Source organism: Micromesistius poutassou (assembly GCF_964030765.1).
Source record: "Micromesistius poutassou genome assembly, chromosome: 4".
Lineage (NCBI taxonomy): Eukaryota > Metazoa > Chordata > Actinopteri > Gadiformes > Gadidae > Micromesistius > Micromesistius poutassou.
Window position 1 is genome coordinate 20,265,616 of NC_140274.1, and position 16,604 is coordinate 20,282,219.

A 16,604-nucleotide genomic window follows, 5' to 3' on the forward strand; every position below is an offset into this window, starting at 1 on the left:
AATGCCGTCTGCAACGTTAGCTGCTGTGGTCTGTGGGGGCGAGGGGTCTGTGAGCGTTATGGACCGGATGGCAAGCTAGCTTGCTCCGCAAGCGCTCATGGAGCTTCTCGACTCCGAAAACGTTAGTGCACATTTTTGATTCACCAGCAATTCCAGGAAAACTGCTAATATTCAAGATCTACACGGTTGATTCTTTGTCCTAAAAAATTAGCAAAAGTAAATTTAGTGATGAAATAGAATATGGACATTTAAAAAAACATTCCGTTGTAGGTCTGCTCTGGTGCTTTAATTGTAACCGTCTTTGTGAAATGCAAACTTGTGTATTAGGGACAGTACTTGGTCCGCACAAAGTGACGATACACAAATACAGACAAGAACACAGATTGAGAAAGTCACATAAACTTCTTTATGGTGCATTTATGGATATTAAGTAGTGCACTATGTGGAGAACCAGATTCATACAATCACATTTTTCGGACAACATAAGCACCATTGAGGGCACAAGTAGTGGACCAATTGGAACAGAGCCTTGGTAGCTAGGGACTGGTGGGCAGACTGGGAGGAGGGCCTTCAGGGACGGGGAAGACCACACAAAACCGCAGAGAGTTGGCATGTTGGGGCATCTGTCTACATCCACCGATGCGGTCGAACTTCTTGCTCACATCTTTGTTAACCGTCGTCAGGATACTGGCTAACTCTTGGTGACTGGGAAGTATAGAACACACACAGTCCCAGTCAGTTATGAGTGAACAGTTAATCATTATGAAGTATGATTCCTTCAGTCAGAAAGAGCTTTACTTGCACTCATGGATTCTATTTTCTAAAATTAGTATTAGGATACTAATTTAAAATGCAAAAAAACAAATGTATATGTATATTATAATGGCAAAGAAAATAAATATATACAAATTAAAAATCTAAGATAATTAGTGAAAAGCGTGCAAGCATGCAAAGCCTATGGTAAATTACATTTACTAATTCATTGGCTTAAAAGTTATTTCAGAATTTGAAACTAGATACAATGTCAGACAACAACGTCTTAGGTAGGTTTCACTTACCATGGAACCAACTTCACAAGGTTCTGGCACAAGGACTGGATGAACCAGGAGCCTTTCTCCTCGAGTCTCACAGAGACATAGGAGGGAGTGGTAGCCATGGCAGTCAAGAAATCTGCCGTGCTGGGTATCAACTCACTCGCGAACACGGCATCGCTGCAGAGGTCCCCAGTGCTGCTGGGTCCGTCTGTCTGGGAGCGGACCCCAGTGCTGCTGGGTCCGTCTGTCTGGGAGCGGACCCCAGTGCTGCTGGGTCCGTCAGTTTGGTCGCTGACCTCTGGGCGGGCGGGTCTGTTTGCCTGGACGGGGACCGCCTGCTCTTTCTGTTTGCCCTGGCAGGCCTGGATGAAGAACAGCTTGGGCTTCCCTCTCAGAGAGGCGCACCGCACCCCATTCAGATAGTCAGTGAGGTCCTTCAGCAGGACCACCCTCCCGTCCACCCCGTACACGCCGCCCTCCCGGCCGTGGCTCAGGACCACGCAAGCCACGCAGTCCATCCCACCGTGGTCCCTGCTGGCCAGCTCCCGCATGGAGTCGAGCATCTGGTAGCTGGTGAGGTCCTTCAGCACCTCCACCTTGAAGCCCAGCCAGGTGAACACACGCCTCAGGCTCTCTGCAGGACCAGTGGCACATGCGCGCACACACACACACACACACACACACACGTGAGTGTTTGTACTGTATAATACTGAATAATCTATAAATAAGCAGAATCTGGACTAAGACTGAGACTATATACTATGTAAGTATGGTATTAGTATAGCATGGGCCTACCTTCATCAATGTTTGTCCCCATCCGATCACTTAACCCTGTAAGCAGAATCTGGACTAAGACTGAGACTATATACTATGTAAGTATGGTATTAGTATAGCATGGGCCTACCTTCATCAATGTTTGTCCCCATCCGATCACTTAACTTTAACACGCTACGGGAAGGGCTGAAGTCAAAGTTGTTGACGATCAAGCAGAAGCCTCTCTGTTGAGCCTTCATGGGATATGGAGTATCCACATTCTCTGTAATGAACGTGACAGGATAAAAAGAAGAAGAAGAATCTTTATTTGTCATTGCATATGTACAAGTACTACACAATTAAATGAGATCTCTGCATTTGACCATTACTAGCAGCACCACTAGGAGCAGTGGCAGATTTTTTTTTAATGACTTGGACTTGAACACTGGAGACCGGACTTGGAATCGAGGCATAGTGACTCGACTACAACACTGCTTTGTATGGAGTCACGTTGCTCGTCGCGTTTGGTGTGAACGCACAGTAACACCGGCGCCGCTGACTCGGAGGAGGGCTTTATTTCGAATGACCAATAACAAGCCTAGCCCAAAGAATTTACATTCATACGCATTTAAATGGTTGCTGGCAGTGGCATGTACGATCTATCACACAATTAAACGAGGATAAACCCTATGTATTTTTGTTGATTTATTTCGTAGCCTATTTATAATAGTTGATTCATAGTTGGAAGATATATTCGAGTGAATATTTCACGGAGGGGCGGTGCCCTAGTGCCCTCTATTAACCCACCGCCACTGACTAGGAGCATTTAACCATCACTAGCTACAGCACTAGGAGCATTTAACCATCACTAGCTACAGCACTAGGAGTATTTGACCATCACTAGCTACTAGGGATGGGTTCAAATAATCGATTCAAGTATAAATGTATAAATGAGGAATGAAGGAAGGAATAAATTAAGTATAAATGTATCTTCCGATATCGATTATAAAATCTCATAATCTATCTTTTAATCTAAGCCTTTTCCCGTGGATGTGTGAAGTGGCCACGTGAGCGACGTGCGTTTCTTGACGGCCAAGCAGGCGGCGCAAATGGATGAATGGCGCAGCTTTCGTGTAATTCTACTTGCGCGAACAGCTCAATTTGAAATATTTGAATTTTCCCTCAAATTTCACATGACACTTTGTCTTGACAGCCTGTCAGTGCTATCTTACTAAAGTCCAGAGTCCAAGTGATTGTTGCGGTTTGCGGACTCCCGGAGCTCTGTAATATATATATAATATATACATATAATATTACGGCCAAAAGCTGTATGCACCTCCGGATAATATTATGAACCCATAAACGACGGCGTTGGGTTATCCAACATCTCTGGTACTTCCACAACAACAACTGAATATATGTATACATGGTTCATATATGGGCTTTGTTAACCTATTCAAGGTTCTCTCTCTATCCCAGTGTGCTGCTCAGATCTGTTCAGATTTTGTCATGTTTCATTACATTCCTTGGGCCCTAGTTAGACGATTTCAAGCGCAGACGTAAAGCGCAAAGTCGAAGTAGCATTGTGGGTGGTTCTATGGCACTGTTGCTATTATGACGGCGAGATAAATTAGCTTTGCGCCCGATGCAAATCTAAAATGGGTTGGTCTGAAACCTGTAGGAGTGTTTTGGGCGTAACGTGCTTTGCTTAGGAGCACAGGCAGCAGTATTTACCTAACATGTAGGGATGGTATACGTTTGTAAATACTAAAAGATACCAATAAACTAGTCATGAGGTGAGTGCTGCATGCAGTGCTCAACTATTGTTCTTCTTAGGTTTTATTCTTTCTTTCTTTCTTTCGTGGAGCCTGATTCTAATTACCGGGGAAGAGGTAAAACCTTCTGGTTAAGGTGCATCGGTCTTTGACAGGCATCTGTCTTTTTGTGGGTGAAGGAGGTTCATCTTCAAAACGCTTCAGGACCTGTGGGATGGAGAGCACACGCAACCACCACTAGGATGAAACAACTACATGGCTGTTGGTCGTGGTCGGCTCTATCTGGATGGACGGGAATGTGAGGCTGTCCATCAAACAACCAGATATCCGCATGAGGGAAGGACACTCACTCCGCACGCCAGCCTAACGAGAACGAGTGACTTGCCTTTGTGAAGAGTTCATCGATGTGGTCCTCTTGTGCGTGGCGGTTGAAGATATCCACAATGTATTGGATGAAAAAAGAACCTTTCAGTCTATGTCTATACGACACCATACCTGCAGAATATAGTGAAAAGATAATTAGAAGTCATCGATCAGAGAAATAGGGTGTTTATTTGCAAGTCCTAATTTGAACAGTTAGTTTGTTTTGTATCCTCAGCCTATATCTTTTTTAAGTTGGATTTTCAGGCTTCCATAACGAAGAGTAACAGCTTCATCAGCACAGACAGAAATAAATAAACTCACCGGGGGTGCAGGACAAAAACGAAACCAAGTCTTTTTCATTTTGCACAGACCCTGGGACAGACCCTCCCCCTTTATCGGGAAGAGAATACAGTGAATGTAGTAGTACAGTAATTCACTCGTGGTTTCGGGAATCATTTAAAACGTAATATGGTAAAACTGGTTTATGGTTATGGTAAGTTCAAATCGAAAAAGGAACCCCAAGCACACCTGTTCTGTCGGCTTGGATGATGATGACTTTGGGTTTGTCTACCAGATTTCCACAATGATTTGAATCCAAGTATTTGTAGATATTGTCAATGGGGAACAAGTCGGGGTTTGCAGACCAGTGATGGACACCTAAAATGTATCCCATCACCCCATCGGACATGATGACCACAAAGACAGAGTCTGTCGTGGCCAGACGGGGGTCTTTAGAAAACCTTCTGACGGCCTCGTCCATCTCCTGTGTAGAACATGAATCAGTCAACGAGACACTCATCGCAGGACCACAGATCACATGATATCTCATGTGTGTGAGGCCCAACGTACCGCTCCACTGAGGTCTTTGTATTGCTCCACGTTGTATCCGAGTGAGATCAGCAGTTTGCTCATATCCTGCTCGTCTTTCTCAGCACCATCCCGATTTTTTTTCCCATGGGCAAAGTGCACATTGGTGATCAGCAGAGCCATACGCGTCCTGGTGGCTGGGGCCATGACGGCGTATATCTGACCATATCATTCAATATAATAAAGGAAACAGGTGCATGACATATTACTGATACAGTATGCATTATCTTATCTGATCGTTTGATACCTTGATAGTTCACATCAAATTATATGAGCCTATACCAATCAGAACAACGCACCAGATAACCGTTACGCATGTTTATGGTTGGCTAAAACACATGCATGAAGTCAATGTTAGAGGAATAACAGCCTTTAAAGAGCAGAGGAAGGACTAACGTTGCCTCTGTCCTTCAGCTTCTCTGTCTTGAACTGCTCAGAGCTGTGGATGAGTTCAGAGGTCCTGCCCTGCATCTCTGTTGGGGAAACTTCCAGTAACAGAAAATAAAGGTCACTCGTACATTTGGTGCAGTGTTTTACTTAACAAATTTGATCCGAATAATTGCATGCAAGTCACCTTTATACGATGCTTTAACCTCCTGAGATCCAGCCAAAAGGCTTCCTGCTAGAATGTTAATGTTAATGTTAATTCATTTTAACTCACATTACAGGGGAATATATATGTCTCACAACTGAAATAAAACCAACGCAGTGAATACAATGTTGTGACTTTAGTGTTTAAAAAAATCTTTCTTCATTCCTCAAGACTGAAGCCACCATTTATTCTCCTCAGGTCAGATCTGTTTGAGGTGCAGATATATTCAATTCAGCAGTCAATTCTGAAACAGCCAATTCATTGCAACATTACTGTAACACCAAAGGCTTCATCCAACAACAAATTTAATTGTAAAAAAAACAAACATTAGACCGCTGCTGTGCTGTTTGGGTATTTAAATTATAATTATTCAACACTTTTCAACAAAGTAGGGATAATGGCTTTGGATATGCAGTCTAAACAAATGTCCTGAAACAACAATAATTAATGGTTGGATCCCAGGAGATGAAAGGATAAAGAAGCTGTTCTGGTTTTAGGTCTTGTCAAAATAAAGTGGGCAGGGCTTATTGAGAAAACCCATTCCTGGTTACAACTCACCCACAGAATCAGAAGGGATCAGACGCAGGGTGATGCATAAGTATTTGTCCCTCTTCTTCATGCTATTGATCATTATCTGACTTGCTGGCTCCCCTTTGCCGATCACATCCTCGATCATACGCCGTGCCCGGTCTGTTGTGTTTCTCTGGTCCTGAATCACAGACCTCTTTTCCTCAGTACTGAACACCCCCTGCTGCCAAAGATCATCCAGGATACCTTTGATAACTGGGTCTGAAACGCTCTGCACAAAATCTGAAAATATCCTTTTTAGGTCTGAAACAGAATGCAAAAGGCAATATTAAATTTACAATGTCGTAGTCAATATCAATTCGTCTTTGGCCTGTTTTAAATCAAATAGCCTAGGCCTAAATACAAAGATCCAAATGAATGACTTGGTGGTGATTGTGTAGGCCTTCTGTGGTGATCTGGGGGCTTATGGTGCGTTCCAGCAACCCATAACCCGTGTTTTCACAACCTTCTACCCGTGAAAGTGCCCTGGAACAGCAGTCAAACCCGCAACTCACTACCAGTGAACTCGTACCAGATCGATGTAGGCCCACTCAGAGGCGCAGCTTGTGAACAGGCAAGGCAGGCAACTGCTTGGGGCCCCCAAGAAAAAAAAAAAAAAGGTTTCTTTCTTTTTTTCTTGGGGGCCCCCTGGTGAGCCCCTAAGAAGTATCACCCCTATGGCATTTACCACTTGTTTGACGAATATGATCTGCCAGACTTTGACAAACGGTTAAAGACTTTGCTTTAGTCGAGCCAATCGCTACATTTATGTGCTAAAAAAATTTTGCACCATTGTTTCACCTGAACACGTCTGCAGTGGGAGATGAGATTTTGACCGTATAAGCTGATATTGAGCTTAAGTCCAGGGCTCATGGACAATTGGGAACTTACTCACAAAGGAAAAGTATCCAACCATGAGGAAATGTGCTACTATGGAAGAAAATTTACCTTACATTATTATGCTAACATATACTTTTCATCTGGCCTATATGCTATATAAATATAATAATGATGAAAAGCTTAAGAAGACAAGTCACCACTCCTCTCTAACTGTGGCCTGGAGGGTGCCATAAGGTCTGTTGATTAACTTATGTGTTTACCCACTAACATAGAGGTCAAGGGTGACCTGAGGCTAGTCTAGGGGCAAGGACAAGCCGGACACCCCATTCTAGTGTCGTACCTGTAAACATGGTGTGTGCAGGAGATATCGTAAATAACAACATCCTCGATGGACAGAAAGGGTTTGCTCTTACTTGTTCGCGAGTAAAAATAAAGTCTTTTGTCATTCTTGCTCCGGTCTCCTCAAACTCTCTTATTTAAGTTATAGTGTTAAATGCGGTTTATCTACCACACTACTAAAAAGTGTGGGCACCCCTTTGCTAGGGCAAGCATTTGCCCTAGCAAAGGCCAGGAAACAGCATTTGTAGTTTGTTTACTGTTATATTAATGTTCAGAATTTCATATGTAGCACCTTCAAGGGTTTCGATGAGCACTGGAATTGTAAAGTGGGTTTAATTACCTAAGAAAACTATTCAAAATTACTCAATTGCTGTAACTAATTTGAGATAATTAATACCAAGTCACTTCACACCTCAGTTATGTGTGCATTTTAGACTCTGTTTATATATATATTTTTTAGTTGTATTGTTCTATATTTGTATTAATATAGTGCTAACAAATTAATGTGAACACTGACTCTTTCAGTGGAGTGGAATATTCAATGTATTTTGATTTGAGTACATAGCATTTGCACTAGCCATGGCATGTAAAACAGCATTTGCAAAATAAATGCTTTATGCATGGATGAACACTCGCCTTAATACTGGTTTGGTCAGATTATTTATAACATAATGGTGAGGAATGTTGGTTGGAGGGGCCCCCTAGGTATTTTTGCCTAGGGCCCCAACAGACTCTCAAATCGCCACTGGGCCTACTCCCCAGTTCCAGCTCGTAACTTACGGGCTAAAAAGTGTCCCTGGAACGCAGCATTAGTCGGGCCAAGACTTTGATCATTTGGTTCAGGTTCCTCGTTTCTCTCATATGAGCCTACGTACTACCTTCTTAATCTCCTCTACTTCTTATTAAAGGCCCACTGCAGTGTTTGATATCGAGCCTGCTGCTTGAAGTGGAATAATGTAGATAAAGAAACTGCTCCCCCTGCGTCAAACTGCCGAGCAGCAGAAGAAACGGAACCTGATCGCCCAAATCGCTCAAATTCAAATAAATAGCCGAATGTGAACCCCTATCATATGATAACCATGGAAACCTACACCAAAGTGTGCAAAATAAAAAAATAAACGTGCATAAACTGTACATGGTATGTAAAACACGGCCTACCTTCCATCGCTTACGTGGCTTCTCCCCTCTTCGATTTAACTTTCGCTTTGAAGCTTCCTCGTTCTGGACAATCAGCGCGATCAGGGTTCTTGGAAACCACGCCTATTGTTTCTCTTAGAAGCCCGCCAAGCAGTAACCGACCAATCACCACCCCTGTAGTCTTCTGGAGGAGGCGTCCGAGCAACACAGACCGACATTATTTATTCAGGGGAGGCCATTGAGAGCAGGCTCCATTTTTCAACGATGCCCTGATTACAACATTCAAATAAAAACAGAAAATACAAATTACAATAGATATAACCCCCCCCCCCCCCCTTCTGTTACCCGTCTGTCTGCCCCCCCCCCCCTCCCCTCCTCCCCTTCTGTCACCCGTCTGTCTGCGCCCCCCTCCCCTCCCGTTACCTGTCTGTCTGCCCCCCCCCCCCCCCCCCCTCTCTGCTCCTAGGGGGAGATGATAGGCCGCGTAGAGTACAATGTGGAGCACTCGGTAGACTATGTGGAGCGGGCCGTGTCGGACACTACAAAAATCATGAAAGCAGAACCAAATAAAATAATGTTCTTTATTTCCGTTCATTATGTCTTTATTTTATTCTGTACATCTTTTCCTTCATTCCTTCCTTCCTTCCTTGACCTTGATTTACCATTGATGCAGTGGCGGAGCTAGACTTTTATACAAGGGGTGGCCAGAGGGTGTCCAAGGCTTTATAGGGGGGTCCATATACTGGGCATAATAAAGGAAAATACTTACCAGAATTGTTGACGGGGGGGGGGGGGGGAGTTTCGGGTTGCGGGCGGACGGGATTGTTGACGGGGGGGGGGGGTGCATGATTGCTTCACACGTTGACAGGGAGACCGAGACATTAATGGTACATGAATGTGACATTAATGACGGCTCAGTGAGCCCTGGCTGTTCATCCGTCCTCTAACTCGTCCTTTTCCCGCTCATGTCTCTCATGCAGAAGATGATCCGGACAGGAGTTTGTTTGGCCATATGTGTGGTGGTCCTGGTCATTTCCCTAGCGGCCGGGCTCTCGTAGGCCCCTTGAGGAGCTTCTGGACCCAGAGCACGGTCCAGGAGCCACATCACCACCCTGAGGCTCAGACAGCCCGGGATCCCCAGGGTCTCCTGCCTCCGTTCCCCTGTTCAAACACTGGGAAGTGCACTCTAGGCTGTGGAGCCCAAACAGTAACGGGCCCTATTCACCCAGCCGCCATCTTGGTGCTAAACGGTAGCTCGTGGTGGAACAGACCCAGCTAGTGCTTAGAACCAAGACAGAACCAGGATGGTCGCCATGGGGTAAGGCCCATGAAGGTCATTTCTCAGAGTGTGCCTGGGCTCAGACACTGGCTCAGATGATGATGATGTCACCTATTAGCGACCGATTAGGAACTGTATTTCTGTTTTCAGGTCATTTGACATGCTTGTCTTGAACCAGCACTGTGTCTGGTGTTGGCTGTCCTGACAAAGGGGTTCTGACGTGAGGGTAAAGAGTAAGTGTTAGCGTGAGACCGTCAATTGTTTTGAGATTCGTACTCTGTCAGGTAGTGTCTGGAGGAATGCGGTGGGATTGTCCGTCACCAAACCATACGGTGGGCTGCGCACAGAGCCTCTGGGGGCTGTGGTCCCTCCAGAGCCCGGTCCCCTCTTAAGGGACTCGGGGCTGTGGTCCCTCCAGAGCACGGTCCCCTCTTAAGGGACTCGGGGCTGTGGTCCCTCCAGAGCACGGTCCCCTCTTAAGGGACTCGGGGCTGTGGTTCCTCCAGAGCCCGGTCCCCTCTTAAGGGACTCGGGGCAGGCCCTGCCTCACAGACCCGACCCCCCCAGGGCCGCGGTTCAGGAGCACACAGAGCCAGGTCGAGTCCGGAGGCCCTGCAGATTGTCACCCTTTTGAAGTCACCGATCTGGTTGTCACGCCATTTCAGAGCCACTTAAACAGAATGGAGGCCCTTAGCACGTCGCAGACAGAATGGGGGTCCCAGTCACGGCCGTTTGCATGGTTTTCTCGTGATGCATGTTGTGTGCAGTCCATTTACAAAGCTCTGCATGCTTGCTGCATGATGCAAATCGGTTACATAGGAAGCCACAGAATAAACCGGAAACAGGGAACAGGGAACAGTAACAGAAAACAGGAAGCCACATAAATACTAAGAGGACTAAAGTAAAAGATATTTATTTCAATCCAGCGTTAACATTCATAGCTTTAAAAAATATTTGAATTCCCTTGATTGTGTTCAATTTTACAAATAGAAATGAAGCATTAAATGTATTTTGTTTCACTGAATGAAAATGACTAAAGACAATTAATATAATTATTATATTATATTATATTCCCTACAATATATAACCCCCACTTACCTTCCAATAAGGAGCCTGGTTAACCTACATAATGATCCTCGTCAATATGTATATTATCATGTATACTATTATCAAATAGGATATAATTATACCGCAGTGTCTGCATTGTGCATGATATTGTATTCCATGCTGTAACATACGTTTCCAAATTCTAACGTGTGGATTTCTCTTTTAAATCCCAACCTGCTGCCCTTGATGACATGTTTTAACCGAATCGTAACAATCATGCAGAAGAAAATCCTGATTATCATATGCTGTGTGGTGCTGGGAATAGTAATTGCTTCTGTGGTCGGGGGGACGCTGGCCTGAGCCGACCCCTCCTCCTTCCCGGCCTGCCTCCTGCACATTCAGACACACACGCACACATGTGCACATGTCACACACGTGCACACATACACACACACACACGCACACGCACACACACACACCAACACCAACACCAACACCAACAACAACCCGCACACACGCACACACACTCAATACTTTGCACCTCTAGACCAATAATTTGCAAAAAAAGGCCAAACATCCACTTTTCAATTGCGTGCTTTCTGGCTGAGTTCTATGATAAGAAGGTGTCAGATAGACAGCCCACAGCGTCCTCACAGCGGACCTGCTCCTGCATGCCTTTCTCTTTGTAAATGTTGGTGCTGCAAAATGTTTAATCGGAGTGTTGAGTGTTGTCAAAAGATGTGAAGGTGTTTCTAAAAGTGGATTCTTCAAGGAAAAGAAACTAACAAAATATTACTCAAATTGACCATCACATCACCTGACTTCCAAGTGGGCCGTTTGGGGGTCTACTTTGGGTTGCCTAGGACAGGCAGTTGTTAACCCAGAGTGTTTGATTAACAAGGTTGAGTTATAAACATCCACTCAGTTCTGGGTTTACTTACCGCATCGCAGACGTTTTCTCTCTCCGTTGTCCTCTGGCTCCCTGCTGAACCCCTGCATGGTTAAGTGATGTAATGTATCCACATGTAGGATGGGTTATTGATCTGCTGTGGGACCGTGGCGACTGACCACACTGCCAAACCTCCCTGCCTGAGTGAGGCAGTCACTTAACTTGTTGCCCATTTGGCCTTACCAGCTAAAACAGCATCAGAGTGATACTCGGATGGTGAATGTGTGAGTCAACGCGTACGTGTGTGTGAGTGTGACGTTGTGCGCGTGTGCTCGTGTGTGTTCATTGGTATGTGTCTGGCTGTTGCGTGTGGTTGTGACTAGCCGTCGCTGTCTGTTCTGGTCAACATGTACATTCCTTCACAGATATGAAGCTCAGTAACCTTGCCGCCATGTTCAAAAGAAATAGGAAAATATGTTAAATAGCCTATCTATAGTTTAGCTATAAACGTTTTAATGATCATATGCACATTATCATGGTGACGTGTGTCCATCATCTGTTCCTATTTATTCTGGTGTTTTTTTTATTATTGTTAAATGATGATTAACTCATCGCATCAACACATTCAGCCAATTGTCAGCATCAGGTCTAGAGGTGGTGGCTGTAAAAGGCTCAGATATCAGTTATCACAAACTGGCGACAGTAAAGCTACTAAGACATGTTACCGTGTTGCCTACTCAACGTGTGGCCTTTGTGCTGTGATGGTTTGGTTTTATTTGTTTACTTCTAATGTTTATTTATGTTGTACTATTTTTTTAATAAAGTTTGTCTCAAAAAACAACAACACTGATTTTGTGCATCACTCTCCATTTAATTATTTCATAATCTTTACTGTGTTATGTATTATACTCACAATATTTCAAGATTATCTAAATAAACACAATGGTCTTATTCTAAATGGAGGGAAAGTATAGGATGTTAGTAGATTTACTGTAAGATTAACTTATTAATTTATGTTGATTTCATACATCACATATCTCATATTACATTATTATTGTGATTGCACCTTCAGCAATCGATTAGCTGTTAGGAATCAAGGTTTCGGTTTGATTTCCCGACACCACGTTACGTGACAGTGATGTAAAGTGTTCAAACCATTTCCCACTGGTCACCGTGGAGCCTGATTCTAATGACCGGGGAAGAGGTAAAGGTTTCTGGGTAAGGTGCATCGGTCTTTGACAGCCATCTGTCTTGTTGAGGGTGAAGGAGGTTGATCTTCAAAACGCTTCAGGACCTGTGGGATGGAGAGCACACGCAACCACTATAGGATGAAACAACTACATGGCTGTTGGTCGTGGTCGGCTCTATCTGGATGGACGGGAATGTGAGGCTGTCCATCAAACAACCAGATATCCGCATGAGAGAAGGACACTCACTCTGCACGCCAGCCTAACGAAAACGATCTGAGTGACTTGCCTTTCTGAAGAGTTCGTCGATGTGGTCCTCGTGTGCGTGGCGGTTGAAGATCTCCACAATGTATTGGATGAAAAAAGAACCTTTCCCTGTATGTCTATACGACACCGTATCTGCAGAATAGAGTGAAAAGATAATTAGAAGTCATCGATCAGAGAAACAGGGTGTTTATTTGCAAGTCCTAATTCAAACAGTTACAGTTTGTTTTGTATCCTCAGCCTATTTATTTTTTAAGTTGCATGAGGGGGGGGGGGGGGGGGGGGGGGCAGACTCACCGGCTGTGCAGGACAAAAGCGAAACCAAGTCTTTTTCTTTGTGCACCCTGTGAAGAGCATCCTCCTCGATGTCTTTATCCACAGGGTCCGCCAGGTGAGGTGGGAGGGCCGCATCCACCTGCACTACCGGGGCCTGCTCTGGGACAGACCCTGGCCCATCAATGAATATCGCAGACCCATCTTTATCTGGAAGAGAATTCAGTGAATGTAGTAGACCAGTAATTCACTCAAGGTTTCGGGAATCATTTAAAACGTAATATTGTAAAACAGGTTTATGGTTATGGCTAAGTTAAGTTCAAATCGAAAAAGGAACCCCAAGCACACCTCCTCTGCAGGCTTGGATGATGATGACTTTGGGTTTGTCTACCAGATTTCGACAATGATTAGAATCCAAGTGTTTGTAGATATTGTCAATGGGGAACTGGTCGGGGTCTGCATCGCTGTGTTTGACACCTAAAATGGCTCCCTTCACCCCATGGGACATGATGACCACAAAGACAGAGTCTGTCGTGGCCAGACGGGGGTCTTTAGAAAACTTTTCGACGACCTTGTCCATCTCCTGTGCAGAACATGAATCAGTCAACGAGACACTCATCGCAGGACCACAGATCACATGATATCTCATGTGTGTGAGGCCCAACGTACCGCTCCACTGAGGTCTCTGTGTGGCTCCACGTTGTATCCGAGTGAGATCAGCAGTTTGCTCATATCCTGCTCGTCTTTCTCAGCACCATCCCGATTTCCCCCATGGTCAAAGTGCACATTGGTGATCAGCAGAGCCACACGCGTCCTGGTGGCTGGGGCCATGACGGCGTATATCTGACCATATCATTCAATATAATAAAGGAAACAGGTGCATGACATATTACTGATACAGTACGCATTATCTTATCTGATCGTTTGATACCTTGATAGTTCACATCAAATTTTATGAGCCTCACCATATAACCCACCAGATAACCGTTATGCATGTTTATGGTTGGCTAAAACACATGCATGAAGTCAATGTTAGAGGAATAACAGCCTTTAAAGGGCAGAGGAAGGACTAACGTTGTCTCTGTCCTTCAGCTTCTCTGTCTTGAACTGCTCAGAGCTGTGGATGAGTTCAGAGGTCCTGCCCTGCGTCTCTGTTGGGGAAACTTCCAGTAACAGAAAATAAAGGTCACTCGTACATTTGGTGCAGTGTTTTACTTAACAAATTTGATCCGAATAATTGTATGCAAGTCACCTTTATACGATGCTTTAACCTCCTGAGATCCAGCCAAAAGGCTTCCTGCTAGAATGTTAATGAAAGAAAAAACATCAATCAGAGATTTTTTAAATGTCTCTTATCGAGGACATTTGAACTCACATTACAGGGGAATATATATGTCTCACAACTGACTTTTGAAATAAAACCAATGCAGTGAATACAATGTTGTGACTTTAAAGCATTAAAAAAATCTTTCTTCATTCCTCAAGACTGAAGCCACCATTTATTCTCCATCTGTTTGAGTGCTGATATATTTAATTCAGCAGCCAATTATGAAACAGTCAATTCATTGCAACGTTACTGTAACACCAAAGGCTTCCTCCAACAACAAATTAAATAGTCAAACTACCATTAAAAAAAAACATGGTAACACTTTATTTGAAGGTATCGACATAAGAGTGACATGTCACTGTCATAACTATGACATGACACTGTCATTAACTTAATAAACGGTATAAACATGTCATAAACGTTTATGACTTCTGTCATTAAGTGTAATTCTGTTTTTGTTATGACAAGTTGACATTGTGTTTGGGTTGTCTTGATTATGACAAGTTGACATTAATCAAGGTGACATTACCTTAAGTTGTCTCGGTCATCATGACAAGTTGACATTAAATTTGTTTGGGTTGTATTTAAAATGACAACTTGACATTAACCAGGATGGCATTACCAGAGACAACTTGACATAAACAGAAAATGCACCTCTTTTTGTATTCATGAAATGTTGACATAATGATTATTATAATTAGATGTGCATGGTTACAGACCAATTCTTTGTTAATATGGTAATAAATTGATAAATAATAATAAATGGTAATAAATTGGTCAATTCGACTGTTACGGGTTAACATATTGTGTATTTTTCCTATGCTTCGTTGTGCTGCTCTGCCTCCATGTTCCTAGTAGGAGGAGACTGGGCGTTACCTTGGGAGTTACTGATTGACGAAAGGCCGGCTCTCTATCTCTCTCACCCTCGAAATGGCAGACGCTGGCTGGTCACACTTCGTTTGTTAACTCAGAATTCGTTTGTTAACTGGTCTGCTGGTCTGATCTTTGTTGATTTTTAATCTTTTATCTTTTATATATCTTTTATATTTTATGGTGGGAGCGGTTGCGTTTTCTTTTCTGTTTTTGTAGCAACTGTCTAATTTTTTCTGTTGACCAAATATGGCTCTTTTGGGAAATGTAAGCTTTAGCGCAAGTTCTACCAGGAGGACTCAGACTCTGGCGCGCTACTCCCTCATTGGTTAATTGCTTTACCAATCACCGGCCTGCACCTACTATTTAACAGCTGTCTAACACACCTCTTCCGCTGCTCAGGTATTTCGTTCGACGCAAGTCACCGCGTTACCTCGGCAGCTCATAATGTCAACACGCTCTCATCTTGAGTTCGATTTTTCCCAATCCGACGACGATGCCATCCCGCAGTCTGCCGACATTGTGCGCAGGAGTTCTAGGATCCAGCTCAAATCAGTTTCCTGGGCATCCTGGCCAACGCGCAAATTACTCGAACTACTAAATCAACAAGGCGTCCCGGTCGAAGCTGGGCTATCAAGGGAGGAGATCCTTCACGTAGCCTCTGCATCGCCTCCTCCGGACGCACTTCCCTCCCCATCGTCTGTTCCAGACGCCGCTGCCACCGCGGCGCCCTCCCATCTCCTGCCCGAGTTCTATGCAGAGGTACCATCGACCTCGGCTTTCTCCGCTATCACGGCGGACGCACCAGCCGCGGGGACCGTCTTCCGGCCGGCTGTTGCCTCCGCGGCAGCCGCCCCAGCTCCTATATCCTTTTCACTATCTTCAGCTATACCAGTCCGGTATCCGGGTAGAACATTTATTACGCCCGCCGCTGCAAACATTACCCAGCATAAGAAAAACAATATCCTTCAGGGGAAAGACGTTAATTTAGCTGGGTTATTGCTACCTTCACCCGCGGTCTAGCGCAAATGGGTTGATTGCGGCGATGAGTCCTTTTAAAGCAGTGTTTCTCAACCTTTTTTGAGCAAACGCCCCCCTTACCTTACCCTGATCCTCTGGCGCCCCCCCATTATTATTGTTGATTTTGTTTAAAAAATAATAATTGCGACACCCGTGGGTAGGCTATATCCGTTACCAACTC

At 44.4% G+C, this 16,604-nt stretch overlaps 1 protein-coding gene across 1 annotated transcript; it reads right to left on the reverse strand.

The window, feature by feature from the left end:
• Nucleotides 1–291: 291 nt before the first annotated feature.
• LOC311341610 (uncharacterized protein) lies at nucleotides 292–15,849 on the reverse strand (the record flags this gene model as incomplete). The annotated part of the gene is made up of 18 exons (XM_084466425.1): nucleotides 292–705; nucleotides 1,059–1,668; nucleotides 1,939–2,070; nucleotides 3,670–3,769; nucleotides 3,948–4,057; nucleotides 4,247–4,315; nucleotides 4,454–4,688; nucleotides 4,775–4,951; nucleotides 5,189–5,277; nucleotides 5,367–5,414; nucleotides 5,943–6,215; nucleotides 12,677–12,776; nucleotides 12,959–13,068; nucleotides 13,231–13,416; nucleotides 13,555–13,789; nucleotides 13,876–14,049; nucleotides 14,281–14,369; nucleotides 15,837–15,849. 18 exons carry the CDS (start codon nucleotides 15,847–15,849, stop codon nucleotides 537–539), a joined length of 2,919 nt encoding a protein of 972 aa, XP_084322551.1. The 3' UTR covers nucleotides 292–536.
• Between the last annotated feature and the right edge of the window lie 755 nt (nucleotides 15,850–16,604).